The 17,344-nt window shown below is 44.2% G+C and overlaps 1 protein-coding gene and 1 pseudogene across 2 annotated transcripts; both read left to right on the top strand.

Moving 5' to 3' along the window:
• Positions 1-713: 713 nt before the first annotated feature.
• On the top strand, positions 714-1,417 carry LOC311633506 (ubiquitin-conjugating enzyme E2 C-like; annotated as a pseudogene). The gene has a single exon. The product of its transcript is annotated as a ubiquitin-conjugating enzyme E2 C-like (transcript).
• Positions 1,418-5,226: 3,809 nt separating this feature from the next.
• Positions 5,227-13,124, top strand: IGFL4 (IGF like family member 4; the record flags this gene model as incomplete). Its single annotated transcript, XM_084906889.1, has 5 exons — positions 5,227-5,334; positions 12,101-12,161; positions 12,460-12,525; positions 12,616-12,878; positions 13,038-13,124. The coding sequence occupies 5 exons, from the start codon at positions 5,227-5,229 to the stop codon at positions 13,122-13,124; spliced, it is 585 nt and encodes a 194-aa protein (XP_084763015.1).
• Between the last annotated feature and the right edge of the window lie 4,220 nt (positions 13,125-17,344).

The following is a 17,344-nucleotide window of genomic DNA, read 5'->3' as shown; positions in this document are numbered from 1 at the left end:
GACAAGTGCTGGGGAGGATTCAAAGAAAAAGGAACCCTTGTGCACTGCTGGTGGGAATGCAAACTGATGCAACCACTATGGAGAACAGTATGGCATTTCCTCAAAAATTTAAAAATGGAACTTCTAGGAATATATCCCAAGAAAACAGAAACATCAGTGAGAAAGGATATATGCACCCCTATGTTCATAGCAGCACAATTTATAATAGCTAAGATTTGCAAACAGCATATTAGTAAATGCCCATCAGCAAATGAGTGGATTAGAAAACTATGGTACATCTACACAATAGATTATTATGCTGTTATAAAAAAAAAAAAAAAAAAAAGAAAAAAAAAAGAAGGAATTCTTACCACTTGCAACAGCGTGAATGGAACTGGAGAGCATTATGCTTAGTGAAATAAGCCAGACAGTAAAAGAAAAACACCACATGATATCACTCATCTACACTAATAAAAGAGTAACATGCAAATTAACCATCACTCTGCTACACCCACAAGCCATACCCACTGACCAATCAGGAGTGAGTATGCAAATTAACCCACCCAAGATGGCAGCTGGCCATGGAGCAAGCAGGAGGCTTGGGTTTCCCTGGTGATGGAGGAAGCCAAGCTTTCCAGCCCACTCTGGCCAGCCCTGGGCTCTGCTCAAGGCTACAAAGTTTAGGCATTTACAGTCGTGTTCTCCGAGTTCTCATCTCTGCCAGCGCTGGCCGGATGGCCTCCCAAAACCACAACCCAGCCACTGCCAGCATCGCAGAAGCTCATAAAGGAGCTGAGCCCAGCTAGGAAAGAGGTTACAGCAGGAGCTGATGGCCCTCGTGATGTCTGGCAACAAAGGAATTTCTGCCTTCCCTGAATCAGACAACCTTTTCAAATGGATGGGGACCATCCATGGAGCAGCTGGAACAGTATACAAAAACTTGAGGTATAAACTCTCCCTAGAGTTCCCCAGTGGCTACCCATACAATGCACCCACAGTAAAATTCCTCATGCTCTGCTACCACCCCAACGTAGACACCCAGGGTAACATCTGCCTGGACATCCTAAAGGACAAGTGGTCTGCCCTGTATGATGTCAGGACCATCCTGCTCTCCATCCAGAGCCTGTTAGGAGAACCCAACAGCGATAGCCCGTTGGACACAGATGCCACAGAGCTCTGGAAAAAATCCCACAGCCTTCAAGAAGTACCTACAGAAAAACTACTCAAAGCAGGTCTCCAGCCAAGAGCCCTGATCTGGGCTGTCCAACCTATCTCCTTGTGCTGTATTTTTACTTTTTTCCTTTATGGTCTGTCCTTGCCTTGATTTCTGTATAGGACTCTATCTTCAGCTGTGGTGTCATATTTGTTTTGTGTCTGTTTTTTAAATTAAATCTCTGGTTGAGCCCCTGTGATGAATATATTAAATAAATACATTTTGAATTTTTTTAAAAAAAATGTACAAAGTTTCAATTATATAAGATAAATATATCCTAAATCCCAGGGCCTCTGCTTGGGTGGCCAGGGGGCATGGCCAACCTGCAAACCACCACAGGCCCCTCACTCAGGTAACCCCATACCCCAAAGAAACCCCTGCCCTGATCTGGAATACTCTTCAGGGCAAACCAGCCAGCCCCCACCCATGCACCAGGCATCTACTCTATCTAATAAAATAATAATATGCAAATTGACCATCATTCCAACACACAAGATGCTGCCCCCATGTGGACACAAGATAGCCACCACAAGATGACCAGCAGGGGAGGGCAGTTGGGAAAGACCAGGCCTGCAAGGGAGGGCATTAGGGTGTCACCATGCCTGCAGGGGAGGGCAGTTAGGAATGACCGGGCCTGCAGGGGAGGGCAGTTAGGGGCAAACAGGTTGGCAGGAGAGCAGTTAGGCATTAATCAGGCTGGCAGGGGAGTGGTTAGGGGATGATCAGGCTGGCAGGCAGAAGCAGTTAGGGGCAATCAGGAAGGCAGGAAGGCAGGAAGTTCTGGATTGTGAGAGGGATCCTGGTAGGATTGGGCTAATCGGGCAGTCAGACATCCCTCGAGGAGTCCCAGATTGGAGAGGGAGCAGACTGAGCTAAGGGACACACACACACACACACACACGCACAAATTTTGTGCACCAGGCCTCTAGTTTATGGATAATAAAGAACATTATATCCTGATGAACAAAAAGATAGATATATAGAGGCAGAAAAGCATTGAACAGACTGTCAGATTACAGCAGGAAGGCTGGGGAGTGTTGGAGAGGGCGGGGTAAGATATCAACTGAAGGACTTGTATGCATGCACATAAGCATAATCAATGGAAACAGGACACTGGGAGGGTGGAGGAGGGGGGAGGTCAATTGGGGGTGGGGGGAAGAGACATATGTACTATTATCTGTAATACTTTAAACAATAAAATAAACTTTTTAAAAAATAAAAGAAAAGTGAAAATGGGAGTATTTTTGCTGTTTAGTAAAAAATAAAATAATCTGCTTGATATGTCATAATGCTATTATTGTACTTGCCCTACCATGCCGAGGTACATTGGCTATCCTGCTCCAAGGTTCTTAAACAATTCTGGGACTTGAAAGAAGAAATATGTCAATTCTTAATAATAAAAAATCAAGACACAAGCCTGTTTTTTCACAGAATATGGTTGTTAAGATTTAACAAAACACTCATGGTTGATAAAACAAAACACTTATATGACTTAAACTTAAAACTACAAGGAAAAAATCAGATTATTACAAACATGTGTGACCAACTCAAAGCATGAAAATGTAAGCTGTTCTTTGGGGAAAGCCGTTGAAAAATAAAGATTTAATGCACTTTCTAACATGCAACATAAACAAATCAAGTTTAGGTGAAACTGCGTAGTATCAAAAATATGCAGGGGGCGGGGGGGAATTAAGCCTTATTAGTAGAACAGAATTTGAAATAAGGTTTGCAGATTTTAAATTTTTGGGAGACAAGGTTGTTGGTTTGTTTGTTTGTTTTCTTCTATATGTTCAATAAATCTAGAATCAGAACCTAATCAAATGCAAATGGAGGTAATTGAGATCCAGTGCGATTCAGATTTGAAGGCAAAATTCAGTGAAGTTGGTGTGCCTGAATTTTACAAATATTTACCTGCCAGGTTTGAAAATACTAAAAAATTTGCACATGAAATTATTTCCGTGTTTGGAATTACTTATCATTGTGAGCAGTTATTTACAACTATGAAAGGAAATAAGTCTCCTGTCAGGTCCAGAATTACTGACACTCACCTTGGGTCAGTCAGTTTTGAAAGAGATCACTGTAAACAAGATTTCCCCCAAGTAGGAGAGATAATATTGTAGCAGAGAAGAGATGCCAAGTGTCCAGAAGAAACATTAATTTTATCATTGCTCTTTTTATATATATACTATACTTTTCTAAATAAACCTACGTTTCTATGAAAATTGAAGCTTTTGGTTTTTTGCAGCCACATAAACTTAAACCTTGTTTATTTGGCCCGTGTTAGCCTTTGAGTTTGACATGCTTGCTGAACAAACATCCTTGAAAAGAAGGTGGAGGAAAACAGTACTTTAGTGCAAGGCGTGCAGAAATGCAAGAAACCTATGGAATCTGTCACCACCACCAACAAACAATATTATAACAGAGAGATAAGTAAATGACTGATAATAACATAGGAGATAATAACAGGGAGCAGACATGTGATCCAGGGAATAGATGGCTCACAGTCCCGAGAGTGAGGGCGGACACTTCAGTGTCACAGGAATGTGACCTCATTTGGAATTTCCAGCTGGAAATCCTTGGGGGCTCCTCAATGCCTCAGGAATGAAACCCCAACTCCCTAGTGTGCCCAGCAAAGTGGCATGACCTGCCCTGCTCTCTCCCACCCCCACACCCCCTGCAGCTCCTGCAGCAGGGCTGGCCTCCCAACCCCCCCCTCCCCCCACCCCCCCAAAGCCTCTCCTGCAATTTCCCAACAGGCTTCCAAGCCTGGTCCTGCGTGTCTCTGCTTGCAGCCCTCCACCTTTCACCTGAAAAAATTACCTCTCCAGAGTTCAGCTCAGGCAACTCCTCCTCCCATCTTCCCATCGGGCTCCCTCCCCTAATATGGAGGGGGAAGGGCAGGGTTAGGGTTAGGGTTTTTGTTATTATATTATGTTTTTGTTCTTTTCATATCATGTCTTTGTTGTTGTTATGTCATGTTGTTATTGTTTATTTATTAATCAATTTATGTATTATTTTCATATACATGTTATTAATTTTCTTTCATCTCTGACACTTGTATTACAGAGAAAGGGCAAATAGTGATATTAAAATATTTCTTCTAATTAATTTCCTTCCAATGTGCATGAATTCATGCACCAGGCCACGAGTATGCTCATAATTTCCTTCCATGACATCAGGGGTCTGACTCCACCACTTATAAATGGGACTTTGTTCAATGACTTAACCTCCCAGAGCTCAGTGTCCTCTTCAAGCTTGGTGAAATACTGGCCCTCCTGATGTTAGGACTGTAAGTATCCAAAAAAGAAAACACATTCACAGATACCACGGGAATCGGGGGCCGTGGGCATGTTCCTTCTGATCCAAATGAGTCCATTTCTGGAAACACGTTGCATAGAAATGTTACAGAACATAGAAAATTGGACCCTATTTTTTAAATATATTTTATTGATTTCAGAGAGGAAGTGAGAGGAAGAGAGAGATCGAAACATCAGTGATGACAGAGAATCATTGAGCAGCTCCCTCCTCTATACCCCACACTGGGGATCGAGCCTGCAACCTGGGCATGTGCCCTGAGTAGGAATTAAACCTGTGACCTCCTGGTTCATAGGTTGACACTCAACCACTGAGTCACACCAGCCAGGTAATGCTCACCAGGTACAAACAACCACCAGACACAATCCAGTATTCACATTTCCAAAATTCACATTTCCTAACTTTATGGATCCTATTAATTGGGGGGGGGGGGGGGAATAATGATTCATATCTAGCTGATTTAACAATCTCAAGTAATTGTCTCCAAATATCACCAAAAAAAAAAATGCTCTTTAAAAGTCTAAGAGTCTGTCAAGGGTTGCACATGATGTAAGTATGGGAAGCAGCCACTGTAGTTAGATGTCAACATGTAACTCCGTATTGACTACAGGCACCTGAAGTAAGCAACACTGTGAGAGCGGAACCACATGGCCTTTTCCTTTCACAAAGAAGTGACATGGGAGAGAGAGATCTGAAGATTCTACGCTGCTGCTTTGAAGATGGAGGAAGCCAAGGGATGCAGCCTAGAAGCTGGAGAGGCTAAGGGCATGCTTCTCCCCTGGAACCTCCAGAAGCACCTGGCCCTGCGGACACCTGGCTTTCGTCCAGTGAGACTGATCCCAAGGCTTGGGCCTGCATAGCTGGGAGATAGTGTGTGTGTGTGTGTGTGTGTGTGCGCGCGCGCGTGTTTGCTGTGCTCACGAATTGAGTTGGTGGAGATATGTTGCAGCAGCCAGAGAGACAACTGTGGGAAAGAAAATAACAATGTAGGCAGTAATGTAAACTATATGCAAATGAAATGCATCACAGTCACTTAAAGATGTCCTCTAAATTGGGTCCAAATAATCAGAGCACCAGTGGGGCCCACAAAGGGCTCACCCCTCAGGGAGGCGCAGGAAGATGGGAGGGAATGCTCACCATGCACGAGCACCAGGCACAATCCAGTCAGAGAACAGCTTAGGGAAAACTCCCCACCCTCCAGCCCCAACTCCTGCCCAGCCTCAAATACTCACACGCTGCACATTTCCATAGTTTTGATTGATGTATCTTTTGGCTTGGTCTTCTCAAATCTGCCTAACAGATACCTTTATAGTAGACATTTTATCTAACCTCATCATTGAACAGGTTGCATAAAGTTTCCAGGTAAAAGGTAGGGAGTGGTCACTCCCAGCAATAATAACAGACCCCATTTCCAAATCCTTTCTCGCTTGTCAGCACTGCAGATATTGTCTCATCTCAGAACAATCCCCTCTTCCCCAAACCTCCCTTAAAAAAATAAAAAATAAAAAAACCTCAAGAAGTCTCTTTGTGGTCACACCTTCTACCCACACTTAACTGCTGGCAACCACTTCCCGTTCTCAGTCTTTATAGTTTCGCCCAGATGCTACATAAATGGAATTACACTGTCTGTAATCTCTGAGACTGGCTTCTTTCCTGGAATAATGCCTTTGCCATCTGTGCAACTTGTTGGGTATGGCAATAGTTGGGTATGGCAATAGTTGGGTATGGCAATAGTTGGGTATGGCAATAGTTCAATGACATATTGCCGAGTAGTGTTCATTTTAAGGATATCTCTACAACATGTCTATCAACTCCTCTGTTGTTGGACATTAGGGTGTTTCCAGTTTGGGGCTATTACAAATAAAACTGCTATAAACACTCACAGAATGTTTATGTGGGACCATAAGGCTTTGTTTCTCTTGTCCAAGAGTGTGCCTGCACACCTGAAAAGCTAATGGATATTCTGTTAAGACCCGCACCAGCGACCTCTTTCAGACTCCAGCCAGCCCAAGGAAGATAAAAAGCTACAAGACAGCCCTGGCCAGTATTTCTCAGTGGTTAGAGCCTCAGCCCACACACCAAAGCGTTGAGGGTTCGATTCCCAATCAAGGGCACGTACCTGGATCACAAGTTCACTCCCCAGTCCCAATCAGAGTGAGTGTGGGAGGCACCAAATTCATGTGTCTTTCTCACATCGATGTTTCTCCTCTTTCTGTCTCTATCTGCCCCTCACCCCTCTCTAAAAAAAAAAATCAATGGAAAAAGTATCTTCAGGGGAGGATTTAAAGTTTTTAAAGCTTCAAGACAAGGAGCCCAGGGCTCGCTCCTGGGAGCACCCCGGCACCTTTCCCTTCCTGACTTCCTCCCCCACAGGCATGCATCTTCTGAACTCCAAAGGACCCACGAGACGTGCAGCCAGGGGAGCGGCGGGCAGAGGCAGCTCCACCTGGGCTATCCTACTGACCCTGTCTCCAAGGCCCCCTTTTCTCTGACTTTTCCTCTCTTGTTGCTTCTTCTACCTTAAGCCCTCCTTTGTTTCACTGCCCCCGGCTTTAATAAATATACTCTCGAGAGGGCTTGAAGGAGGCAGCTGATGGATGATTCACTTTCACGTGGATATTTCTTTCTCCCCCTCTCCCTTCCTCTCTCTAAAAATCAACAGCCCGGAGAATCCAAGATGGCTGCCCAGGTAAACACCTAGCCGCAGCCGCACACAACAATTTCAATAAAATACAACTAAAATATAAAATGGACATTACCCAGAACTACAGGAAAGTCGACTGACTGGAAATTCTACAACGAGAAGCAAGGAGAAAACCAGAAAGAAGCGCGGAGGAGCTGTAAAAGCCTAAGGCACAGAGACACGCGGCGTGCGGAGAGGACGGAGCCAGACAGGAGGGTGGCTGAGTGCCTGGCTGGCGTTCCCTAGCGGGAAGGAGATAAAAACTCCGACTGTGTTGGGCCCCAGTTCCGGCAGCGCTGAACCCCAGTTCTAGGCCAGACCCCGGGGACCCAGGCTCACACAGAGGGAGCTAGGCTGTAAGGCGGAACCCTGGAGGAGCGGCGAAAGGAGGTCCCGGAGGCGAGCACATTGCTTGCAGAGAAGGGATGGTTGGCTGTGCCACAGGATTGCCCTGGCAGGAAGGAGACAGGGGCTCCAGACTGCTCTGAACGCCACCTCCAATCCCACTACCAACTGAAATGAACCCCAGTTCCAGGCTCATTGGGGGAGAGCCTAGACTGTTTGGTAGCAGGTGAAAATCGAGGGCACCATTCTCTCAGAGGCCCTTACAAAGAGTACTGAAGGACCCTGAGACCCAGGAGCCGCATAGGGCGGGGCTGACGGAAGCCAAAGCTGTAGGCTCCACCCTGAAACCCCGCCCCATCTGTAGCTGCGAAATTCGACAACGAAATAGATCACAAACGAAAGAAATGGAGGACAAAAAGCGACTGGATATAGAGTTCAAATCTACTCTTATAAGGTTTTTCAAGAATTTCCTAGAAAAGATCGATAAGTCCTATGAAGATATGAAAAGAAATCAACTAGAATTAATAAGGAATCAATGAAAAATGATAAGGGATCAATAAGAAATGATAAGGGATCAACAAGAAATAAAGAATACATTGTCTGAAATAAAAAATATTATACAGAGTTCTAAAAGCAGAATGGAAGATCGCAAGAATCAAGTCAAAGATTTGGAACATAAAGAGCAGGAAGACACTCCTCCACAGAAGCTAGAAGGCAAGAGAATCCAGAAAATTGAAGATAATGTAAGAAACCTCTGGGACAACTTCAAGCGAACCAACATCAGAATTATGGGGGGTCCCAGAAGAGGAGAGAGAGCAAGATATCGAAAACATACTGAAAGAAATAGTGACAGAAAACTTCCCCCACCTGGTGAAAGAATTAGACTTACAAGTCCAGGAAGCGCACAGAACTCCAAACAAAAGGAATCCAAAGAGGACCACACCAAGACAAATCATAATTAAAATTCCAAGAGCAAAAGACAAAGAGAGAATATTAAAAGCAGCAAGAGCAAAGAAGGTAGTTACCTATAAAGGAGCACCTATACAATTGTCAGCTGATTTCTCAACAGAAACCATGCAGGCCAGACGGGAATGGCAAGAAATATTCAAGGTGATGAATAGTAAGAACCTACAGCCAAAAATACTCTACCCAGCAAAGCTATCACTCAGAATCGAAGGTCAGATAAAGAGCTTCACTAATAAAAAAAAAGCTAAAGGAGTTCATCACCACCAAACCAGAATTATATGAATTGCTGAAGGGGGTTCTTTCAGAAGAGAAAGTAAATAAAGATAAAAATTATGAACAACAAATACGTAACTATCAACAAGTGAATCTAAAAACCAAGGAAATTTTTTTAAAAATCTGATGAACAATATTAACTGTTGAATATAATAGAATCAGAGGTATGGAAGGGGAGTGAACTGACGATTCTTGGGGAAAAGGGGAGAGGGGGATGTGGGAAGAGACTGAACATAAACTGTGCACCTATGGATGAGGACAATGGGTGGTGGGGAAAGGGCAGAGGGTGGAGTGGGAACCTGGTGGAGGAGAGCAATGGAGGGGGGGGGGGAGAGAAACATTTGTAATAATATGAACAATAAAGATTTAGTAAAAAAAAAATATATATATATATATATATTGATATATATATATATATATATATATATATATATATATATATATATATACTCTCAAAAGCCACCTGGCCTCCTGTTGTGAAATCGCTCCTACACGAAGTCGAAACCCACACACTGGCAGTGTATCCTAGGCCAGACCCACCCCTGGCCCAGACCCCATCCCATAATAAACTGACAACTTAACTATATTTATACTGCACCTTCCAAATCACAGTGTAAATGTCTCCCCATTTATTTAGTTCATCTTTTGTGTCTTTCATTCATTACTTATAGTTTCCTCATATACATGGTGTACATTTTTTATTACACTCATCCCTAAGTATTTCAATGGAGGAATAAACGGTTTTTGAATTTCAATTTCCCATTGTTAATGCTAGGGAACAGAAACATAATTTTTGTGTGTGTTGGCTTTGTATCCTACAATCTTTCCAATTTCAACGATTACTTCCAGTGGCTTTTTTTTTTGTAGGTTTAGGGCAGTGGTCGGCAAACTCATTAGTAAACAGAACCAAATATCAATAGTACAACGATTGAAATTTCTTTTGAGAGCCACATTTTTTAAACTTAAACTATATAGGTAGGAGTACATTGTTATTAACTTAATTAGGGTACTCCTAATTTTGTGGAAGAGCCACACTGAAGGGGCCAAAGAGCTGCATGTGGCTCTCGAGCCGCAGTTTGCCGACCACATCGGACTTTCATGCTCCCACATGGCACACATAAGCCAGGATTAGGTGCAGCTAACCTTAACCTTGGCAGGACACTAGCCCTCCTGGGACAGGAGAGCCTGGGAGACTGAGGAAGAGCTGCTGTAAGGCTGTTCTCACTGCTTCTCTGTCCTTCGGGGAAGCTGTCCTCACAGGGTTTCTCCTTGCTGCCTCCCAGGGATGCTGGGTCTGAGGCTTCTTCCTCCCACCGATGGGGTTGAGCTGCAGGATCCAAAGCTGCTTAGATACAAATGGCATCTCTCCTCAGCAACAGGGTCCTGTCATCCTGGCTGCAGTCACCTGACCCCTTGGACTGTCACCCTTTGCACGGAACAGGGTCAGTTGGCACCTGGGGCTAGCCTTTCTTTCTTTATGTCAGTAATAAACTGTCTGAATTTAAAAGGGGCTGTTGTCTTGTGACTGGCTCAAGCTATCAGTTGTAGAGCCTGCAGCTCAACCCACAGGCGGGGAGAAGCCTCAGACCTATCATCGCTGGGAGACAGCAAGGAGAAACGCTCTTAGGACAGCTTCCCTGAAGGACAGATGTCCCGACCCGTGGGGCAACAACGGGGGGCACGCAGGAACCACCTAAGAGAATGAGGCAAACAAGGAACGCAAAAGAATGGAGGCAAGACAAGGTTCTGATCAAGCCTCGAACTTTATTCTCTGAAATGGCTGTATTTATACAGCAGAAACAAAGGGGGGCAGGGCCGCCCATGCAGAGGGGTCCCTGGCAGTGTCCATGGGGGAGGATCAGGAAGGGGAAGTTGCAAAGATGTTAACATTCCAAGGTGCAACATTCCAAGGCTGGGCTATCTAGGGGGGAGGATCAGGAAGGGGAAGTGGCAGGAAGATGCTAAGCTGCAAGTTAATCTTATCTTCTGGCCAAGCCTTCAGGGCACCTCATAACTTCTGCTAGAAGGAACTTAATTCTATTTTCTTAAGACTGAGTTGCTCAACTCAGCTGGCTCCCAACAGACAGAGAAGCAGTGAGAACTGCTTCTCACTGTTGTGGCAGCTCTTCCTCAGCCTCCCAGGCTCTCCTGCCCCAGGAGGATTAGAGTGTCCCACCAAGCTTAAGGTTAGCTGCACCTGATTCTGTCTGGACAGTAGCTTTCGTGGATTTCTATGTAGACAATTTAATTATACAGACGTGAAGTCCTCTAGCGATACCCTTATAATTTTGTTTCATAGTCGGTTATACTGTTTATCGAGGGCTTTCTATTTTGCTCAGGTATTCCTTGCCTGTAGGTTTGGAATTGTGTCTGAAGCCCCAAACTAATTAATTTAGAAAATAGGAATGCAGTCCTTCCAAGTCTGTTTTTCTAGCAGCTGTGCTGTGTAATTGGAAGGCAAGTCTCCACAGGTGGGACTGCTGTCAGGTGCCTGGGCAGAAGGACACACTAAGCTAACCTGCCAATGTATATACCAACCCACAGGGACACCTGCCAAATTAAGAAAGGAAAGCTAATATACGTGAATGCCTGACCTCTCATATGGAAGTACTGCACATTCACTTAATAAGAGGAGGGAGTCCCTCCACTAACCCTGAGCTTTGCCAGGTCTGAAAGTCTCTGCCTCATCTCTTTCACCTTCCCAACCTACTCACTGTGACCTGGGAGGGAGCCAGCAGAGACAGGGGGCCATGGGAAAACCCACTTATTATCTCGTGACAGCAGCAGTGATGCTGACAATGCAACAACAGTGAGAATCATGGATGGAGCCTCTCTGTGGACCAGGCACTCTACAAGGTGCTCTTTCAGTTGGTTTTATGAATCCCAGAGGGTCTATCCTACATCTATCTGTTCCCGTTTTATTCTCCCTACCAGGGTTTCTGAAGCCCCTGTGCTTCTTCTAGATCACACTACAACTTCATAAGTTCCCCTAAAAAAAACTCAGAAGAAGTATAGACCGTGCAGGTCTGGAGGTGGATTATGTGCAAGAAGTGTGGGTGAGGTGCCAATGAGTCTTTGCTAAATCACTACTTGGTAAGACTCCTACGATAGAGTTCACTCTGAGGCTTGTAGATACCTGTGAAGATGGAATTAGTTGGAACTGATTGAGTAACATTTAAAATAATATGTTGATGAGGTATATCTTATGTAACTATAACTATTTATGCACCTCTTTCTGGCATCCCTGCCCTGCTGTTGTATATATAAGTCAGAGTGTACAATCCCACACCCAGTCCTCCTGCTGCTCTGCATAAACTACTCTGGAGCGTCATCAAGAACCATGGCGCCCAGAATCTTTGGTAAGAGGGCACCAGCCCCAAGTCTATGGTATGTGTTATCACACCCATAATGTGCCTCTGAACCTCAAACTTAATTCTCTCTCCTACTCTATTATTGGTTTCCCACCCCCTAAACCTTGCCCCCATAACATTTCTGACTGCATTATGATTTCTCCCCCAACCTGCAAATTTCACAATCCTAGCTATCCCTAGAACCTTCCCTGCCACCCAGAGTCCGTCTCAGAATCCACTCTGGGCTGTTAGCAATGAAAGAAGCTCATTGGCTTCATCTTGGGCCCCAGGATAGTAACCTGAAGGCTTATTCTCATTCCCCTTCTGCTTCTCAGCTGCCGTCTTCATTTTTGAACTCCTGTTTTCAGGCTCAGAAGGACTCACAGATGACAATGATGCAGGTAAGAAGGACGAGGTGGCACTTTACATGGGAGAAGACTTCCAGGGTCTAAGACTAGTCCTAGGAGCCCATTCTGCTCTGGCTTGTTCAGATACTGGGCTGTGGATGTGCCATCCAGCACCCAGGTGTGGGGGCGAGATCTACAACCCCTTGGAGCAGTGCTGTGATGATGACACCATCCTGCCCTTGAACCACACCCGCCTCTGTGGCCCCAGCTGCACCTTCTGGCCCTGCTTCCAGCACTGCTGCCTTGAGTCCCTGGACCCTCAGAATCGGCAGGCCATTGTCAGGTTTAAGGTCCCAGGCACAAAGTCCAGCTGCATTGACGCCCCCCTCAGCAGGATCTGTGGCCAGGTAAGAGTCCAGTTCTGGCCGTGGGCAGGGCAGGGGATGGCATTTGTTGCATCAGCCTCTGCTGAGTTTCCCATCACCCATCTCTGGGTCAATATGTGACCTGTTCTCTCTCTTTCTCTCTCTCTGATTATCTCTCATCTTCTCTCTTTCTCTCTCAAGGAATACTTCCCCAGCAAGACTTCTTCCAGAAGTAAATTAATCTGGAACCTCCTGAAGAGCATAGACTCAAGACACTCAAGACTATAGCCGAAATCGGTTTGGCTCAATGGATAGAGAGTTGGCCTGGGGACTGAAAGGTCCCGGGTTCGATTCCGGTCAAGGGCATGTACCTTGGTTGCAGGTATATCCCCAGTAGGGGGTGTGCAGGAGGCAGCTGATCGATGACTCTCTCTCATTGATGTTTCTAACTCTCTATCTCTCTCCCTTCCTCTCTGTACAAAATCAATAAAATATTTTTTTTTAAAAAAAAGACACTCAAGACTATAATATTGGGGGGGGGGATGTTAAAATATGTACCCAGATAATAATTTAATAAAAAAATCTAATAAAAAAAAAAGACTATCATATTTGCTGGTCAGCAGTCCTATGATAACATATAAGGTCTCTGATACTGGTCAGATAGCTCAGCTGGTTAGAACATCATCCTGATACGCGAAGGTTGTGAGTTCAATCTCCAGTCAGAGCACATGCCAGAAACAATGTACAAATAACTGGAATCCTAGCCCTAACCAGTTTGGCTCAGTGGATAGCGTGTCGGCCTGCTGACTGAAGGGTCCCAGGTTCAATTCCCGTCAAGGGGATGTAGCTTGGTTGCGGGCACAGCCCCAGTGGGGGCGGGGGGGTGTGCAGGAGGCAGCTGATCAAGGTTTTCCTCTCATCGATGTTTCTACCTTTCTACCCCTCTCCCTTCCTCTGTGTGAAAAATCAATAAAATATATTTTTTAAAGATAAATAAATAGCCCCTGTCCCCCCGGACCTCGGGCTCCGGGAGGCAGCAGCGGGGTCTCCAGCGATCTGCCTGCCACAGGGGAAGGCATCTGGGCTCTGGGTAGGATCGCCTCTCATTCCCTCCCCTCCCCGGAGGGCTAGTTTTACAGGCACATGTCCGCGCCCCCCTCACCCCCCTTGTGCACTGTGAGACCCCGATGATGTATGAGACTGGACACTACTTTAGACCGAGTGTCCTCACCGCGAGACTTCTGCCTTCCCACACCTCTGTGCCTCGCCTTAAGATCTATGCCCAACCCCAGATGCCCACTTGTAAGGTTGCTAGTTTATTGGCTTTCTGAGATGGGACTCATCTGATTCTCAATACGCCCTCATCGGGTATTTCATAAGCTTGTAATCGAGCCCAGCTGTTTTCAGGGCAACTCCTGTGACCAATAAAAAATAAATAAATAAATAAATAAAATAAAATAAAATAAAATAAAATAAAATAAAATAAATAACTGGAATCCTATATAATAAAAGGGTAATACGCAAATGACCCTAAGGGTGGAAGTGGGAAGGACTGGTGGCTATGATGTGCACTGACCTCCAGGAGGCAGGAGCTCAACACAGGAGCTGCCCCCTGGAGGTCAGTGCGCTCCCACAAGGGGAGCTCCACTCAGCCACAAGCTGGGCTGAAGGCTGCAAGCACAGCAGCAGTGTCAGGAGCCTCTTCCACCTGCTCAGCAAAGCTAAGGATGCCCCACTGACGGCTTAGGCCCGCTCTGGGGAGTGAGCCTAAGCCATCAGTCAGGCACCCCCCAAGGGTTCCCAGCCTGCCAGAGGAATGTCTGACTGCCAGTTTAGGCCCAATCCCCTAGGCAGTGGGCCTAAACCCGCAGGTGGACACCCCCCCAAGGGATCCCAGACTGAGAGAGGGTGCAGGCCAGGTTGAGGGACCCCACCCCCCTAGTAAGGGACCCCCACTCCAAATAATTTTTGCACAAATTTTTGTTCATCAGGCCTCCAGTGTATAAATAAACTAGAACAACAAAGTGGTGTTTCTCTCTCTCCATCACTTTTCCTCTCTATCTCAAACCAATGAATAACATTTTTAAAAAGGTTAAATACTTTATTGTATTTAACAGTGCTAGATAAATAGTGGTACACAGGCAGTCCTCGGGTAAAGTGACCAGATTTTAACATTGGTAAAGCGGGACACCATTGACTTGGGGGGCTGTGTTGGGGGGGGGAGGTCTTGATTAGAAATTTGGTCTATATGAAGCAACAAAAATTTTCATAGAACGCAAAAATAATATTGTAATATATATTTTTTAAATTTCAACATAAGTACAATTTATAAATATAATAAATAAATAAAATTTATTTATAGTATTATATTATTCTTTGGCATATTTCTCATTTGAGTGAATTTTTTTAGTAGATTGCTGTCGTTGTTTAAAAGGTCATGAAATTTGTTAAATTATATTTCACACATAAAATGGCTTTCAAAGTCTCAACACTTAATTGTGATTTTTCTGATGTCCACACTTTATTTACCGTAGAAAAAACACGTTCAGTTGCAGCATTAGTTCCTGGTAAGGACAGCGCGTATTCCACAATTCTAACAACTGATCAACAATGAGAACTTTGATAAGCAGTTCTCAATAATCAGTTCTCAACAGTTATTTGTTATTATTAAAGTTTAACATTATAAAGTTAACAAAAATAATATAAAACTCATATCCTGGCTAAATAGCCCCATGGCCACCGAAAACCGTATATTCCCTTCCCGTTCTCCAGCCATTCCCTAGCTTGTCGTACGTTCTTTCCAAAAATGGGGACTTTTTTTTAAATGCCACGGGACATGGGACAAATTATTAAAAAGCGGGACTGTCCCGCCAAAAGCGGAACATCTGGTCACCTTATCCTCGGGTTATGTCAGATTCTACGTACGTAGTTTCGTGGTTACGTCGCCATCTCCCATTATAAAAATTTTTAAGCCGAAACCGGTTTGTCTCAGTGGATAGAGCAACAGCCTGCAGACTGAAGGGCCCCAGGTTCCATTCCGGTCAAGAGCATGTACCTTGGTTTCGGGCACATCCCCAGTAGGGGGTGTGCAAGAGGCAGCTGATCGATGATTCTCTCTCATCGATGTTTCTAACTCTCTAACCCTGTCCCTTCCTCTCTGTAAAAAATCAATAAAATATATATTTTTTAATTTTTTTAAAGTTTCATCATTTCGACATATGTACATATGTGCTTTATGGGTGTTTTATTCTAATTATTTACTGTATTTACCACAAGTAAAGGTCAGGAATTGTTTTCTTTCTTTTAAATTTTTTTTTACTGTTTCACTTCATTACTGCTGTGTATGTGCTCCATGTGAATGACGTAGGTGCTTATGTAGGTGGATTCTGACTTCGGGCGAAAATCACATTACATTGTGCCCTAGGAATGGATCTCCGATGTAACCTAAAGACCTTCTGTACTTGTTAGTTGATTTAGACAGTCCTGCCTTAACCAGGGGAAGTGGTAGTAGAATTCATTATATTTCTTTATCTAGACTCCAAATAATTTTTGTACATATGTACCCTGTTTCCCCGAAAATAAAACAGTGTCTTATATTAATTTTTGCTCCCAAAGATGCTCTAGGTCTTATTTTCAGGTGATGTCTTATTTTTCCATGAAGAAGAATACGGTACACATTTATTGTTAAATGAAAATAAAGGAAATTTATTACCTGTATACGGTATGGTAGTACGGTAGTTGTCAACACAAACCAGACAAACTGTGAATCCTACAGTATCAAGAATTTACTCATTTAGCCGAAACCGATTTGGCTCAGTGGTAGAGCATCAGTCTGCGGACTGAAAGGTCCCAGGTTTGATTCCGGTCAAGGGCATGTACATTGGTTGCGTGCACATCCCCGGTAGGGGGTGTGCAAGAGGCAGCTGGTCCATGTTTCTCTCTCATCGATGGTTCTAGCTCTCTATCCCTCTCTCCTCCTCTCTGTAAAAAATTAATAAAATATATTTTTAAAAATACATACAAAGTTAAATTTAAAAAAAAAAAGAATTTACTCATTTATTCAATGACAATCATGTCATCATCTTCTGGAATATAATCATAACAATCCAATTCCTGAATTTCCTGGTGAATTTCTTGTGACTCCATTTCTTTCAGAATCAGTGGACCAAATCTCATGTTTAGCCTAGGGGGGCCTTATTTTCGGGGGATGCCTTATATTTCATTCAGAAGGAAACCTGTAAGTAGGTCTTATTTTTGGAGGATGTCTTATTTTCGGGAAAACATGGCATGTATCCCAGTCTTTTTATTGGGGTTTATAAAATTATACATGATTTTACTTATTTGTGGGATCTAATGAAGAAAATAAACTAACAAGCAAAGCGGAAAGAGACTCATAGATGCAGAGAACAGACTGGCAACTCTTAGAGGGGAGGGTGCTGGGGATCTAGGTAAAAAGGTGAAAGGGATAAAGAACAAAACAGCTTGTAGACAGACAGTGTGGTGATTAC

The sequence above is a fragment of the Pipistrellus hanaki genome (assembly GCF_964339955.1).
Source record: "Pipistrellus hanaki genome assembly, chromosome: 15".
Lineage (NCBI taxonomy): Eukaryota > Metazoa > Chordata > Mammalia > Chiroptera > Vespertilionidae > Pipistrellus > Pipistrellus hanaki.
The sequence above is the reverse complement of the archived record's forward strand: the minus strand, read 5'-3'. Positions and strand labels throughout refer to the sequence as shown.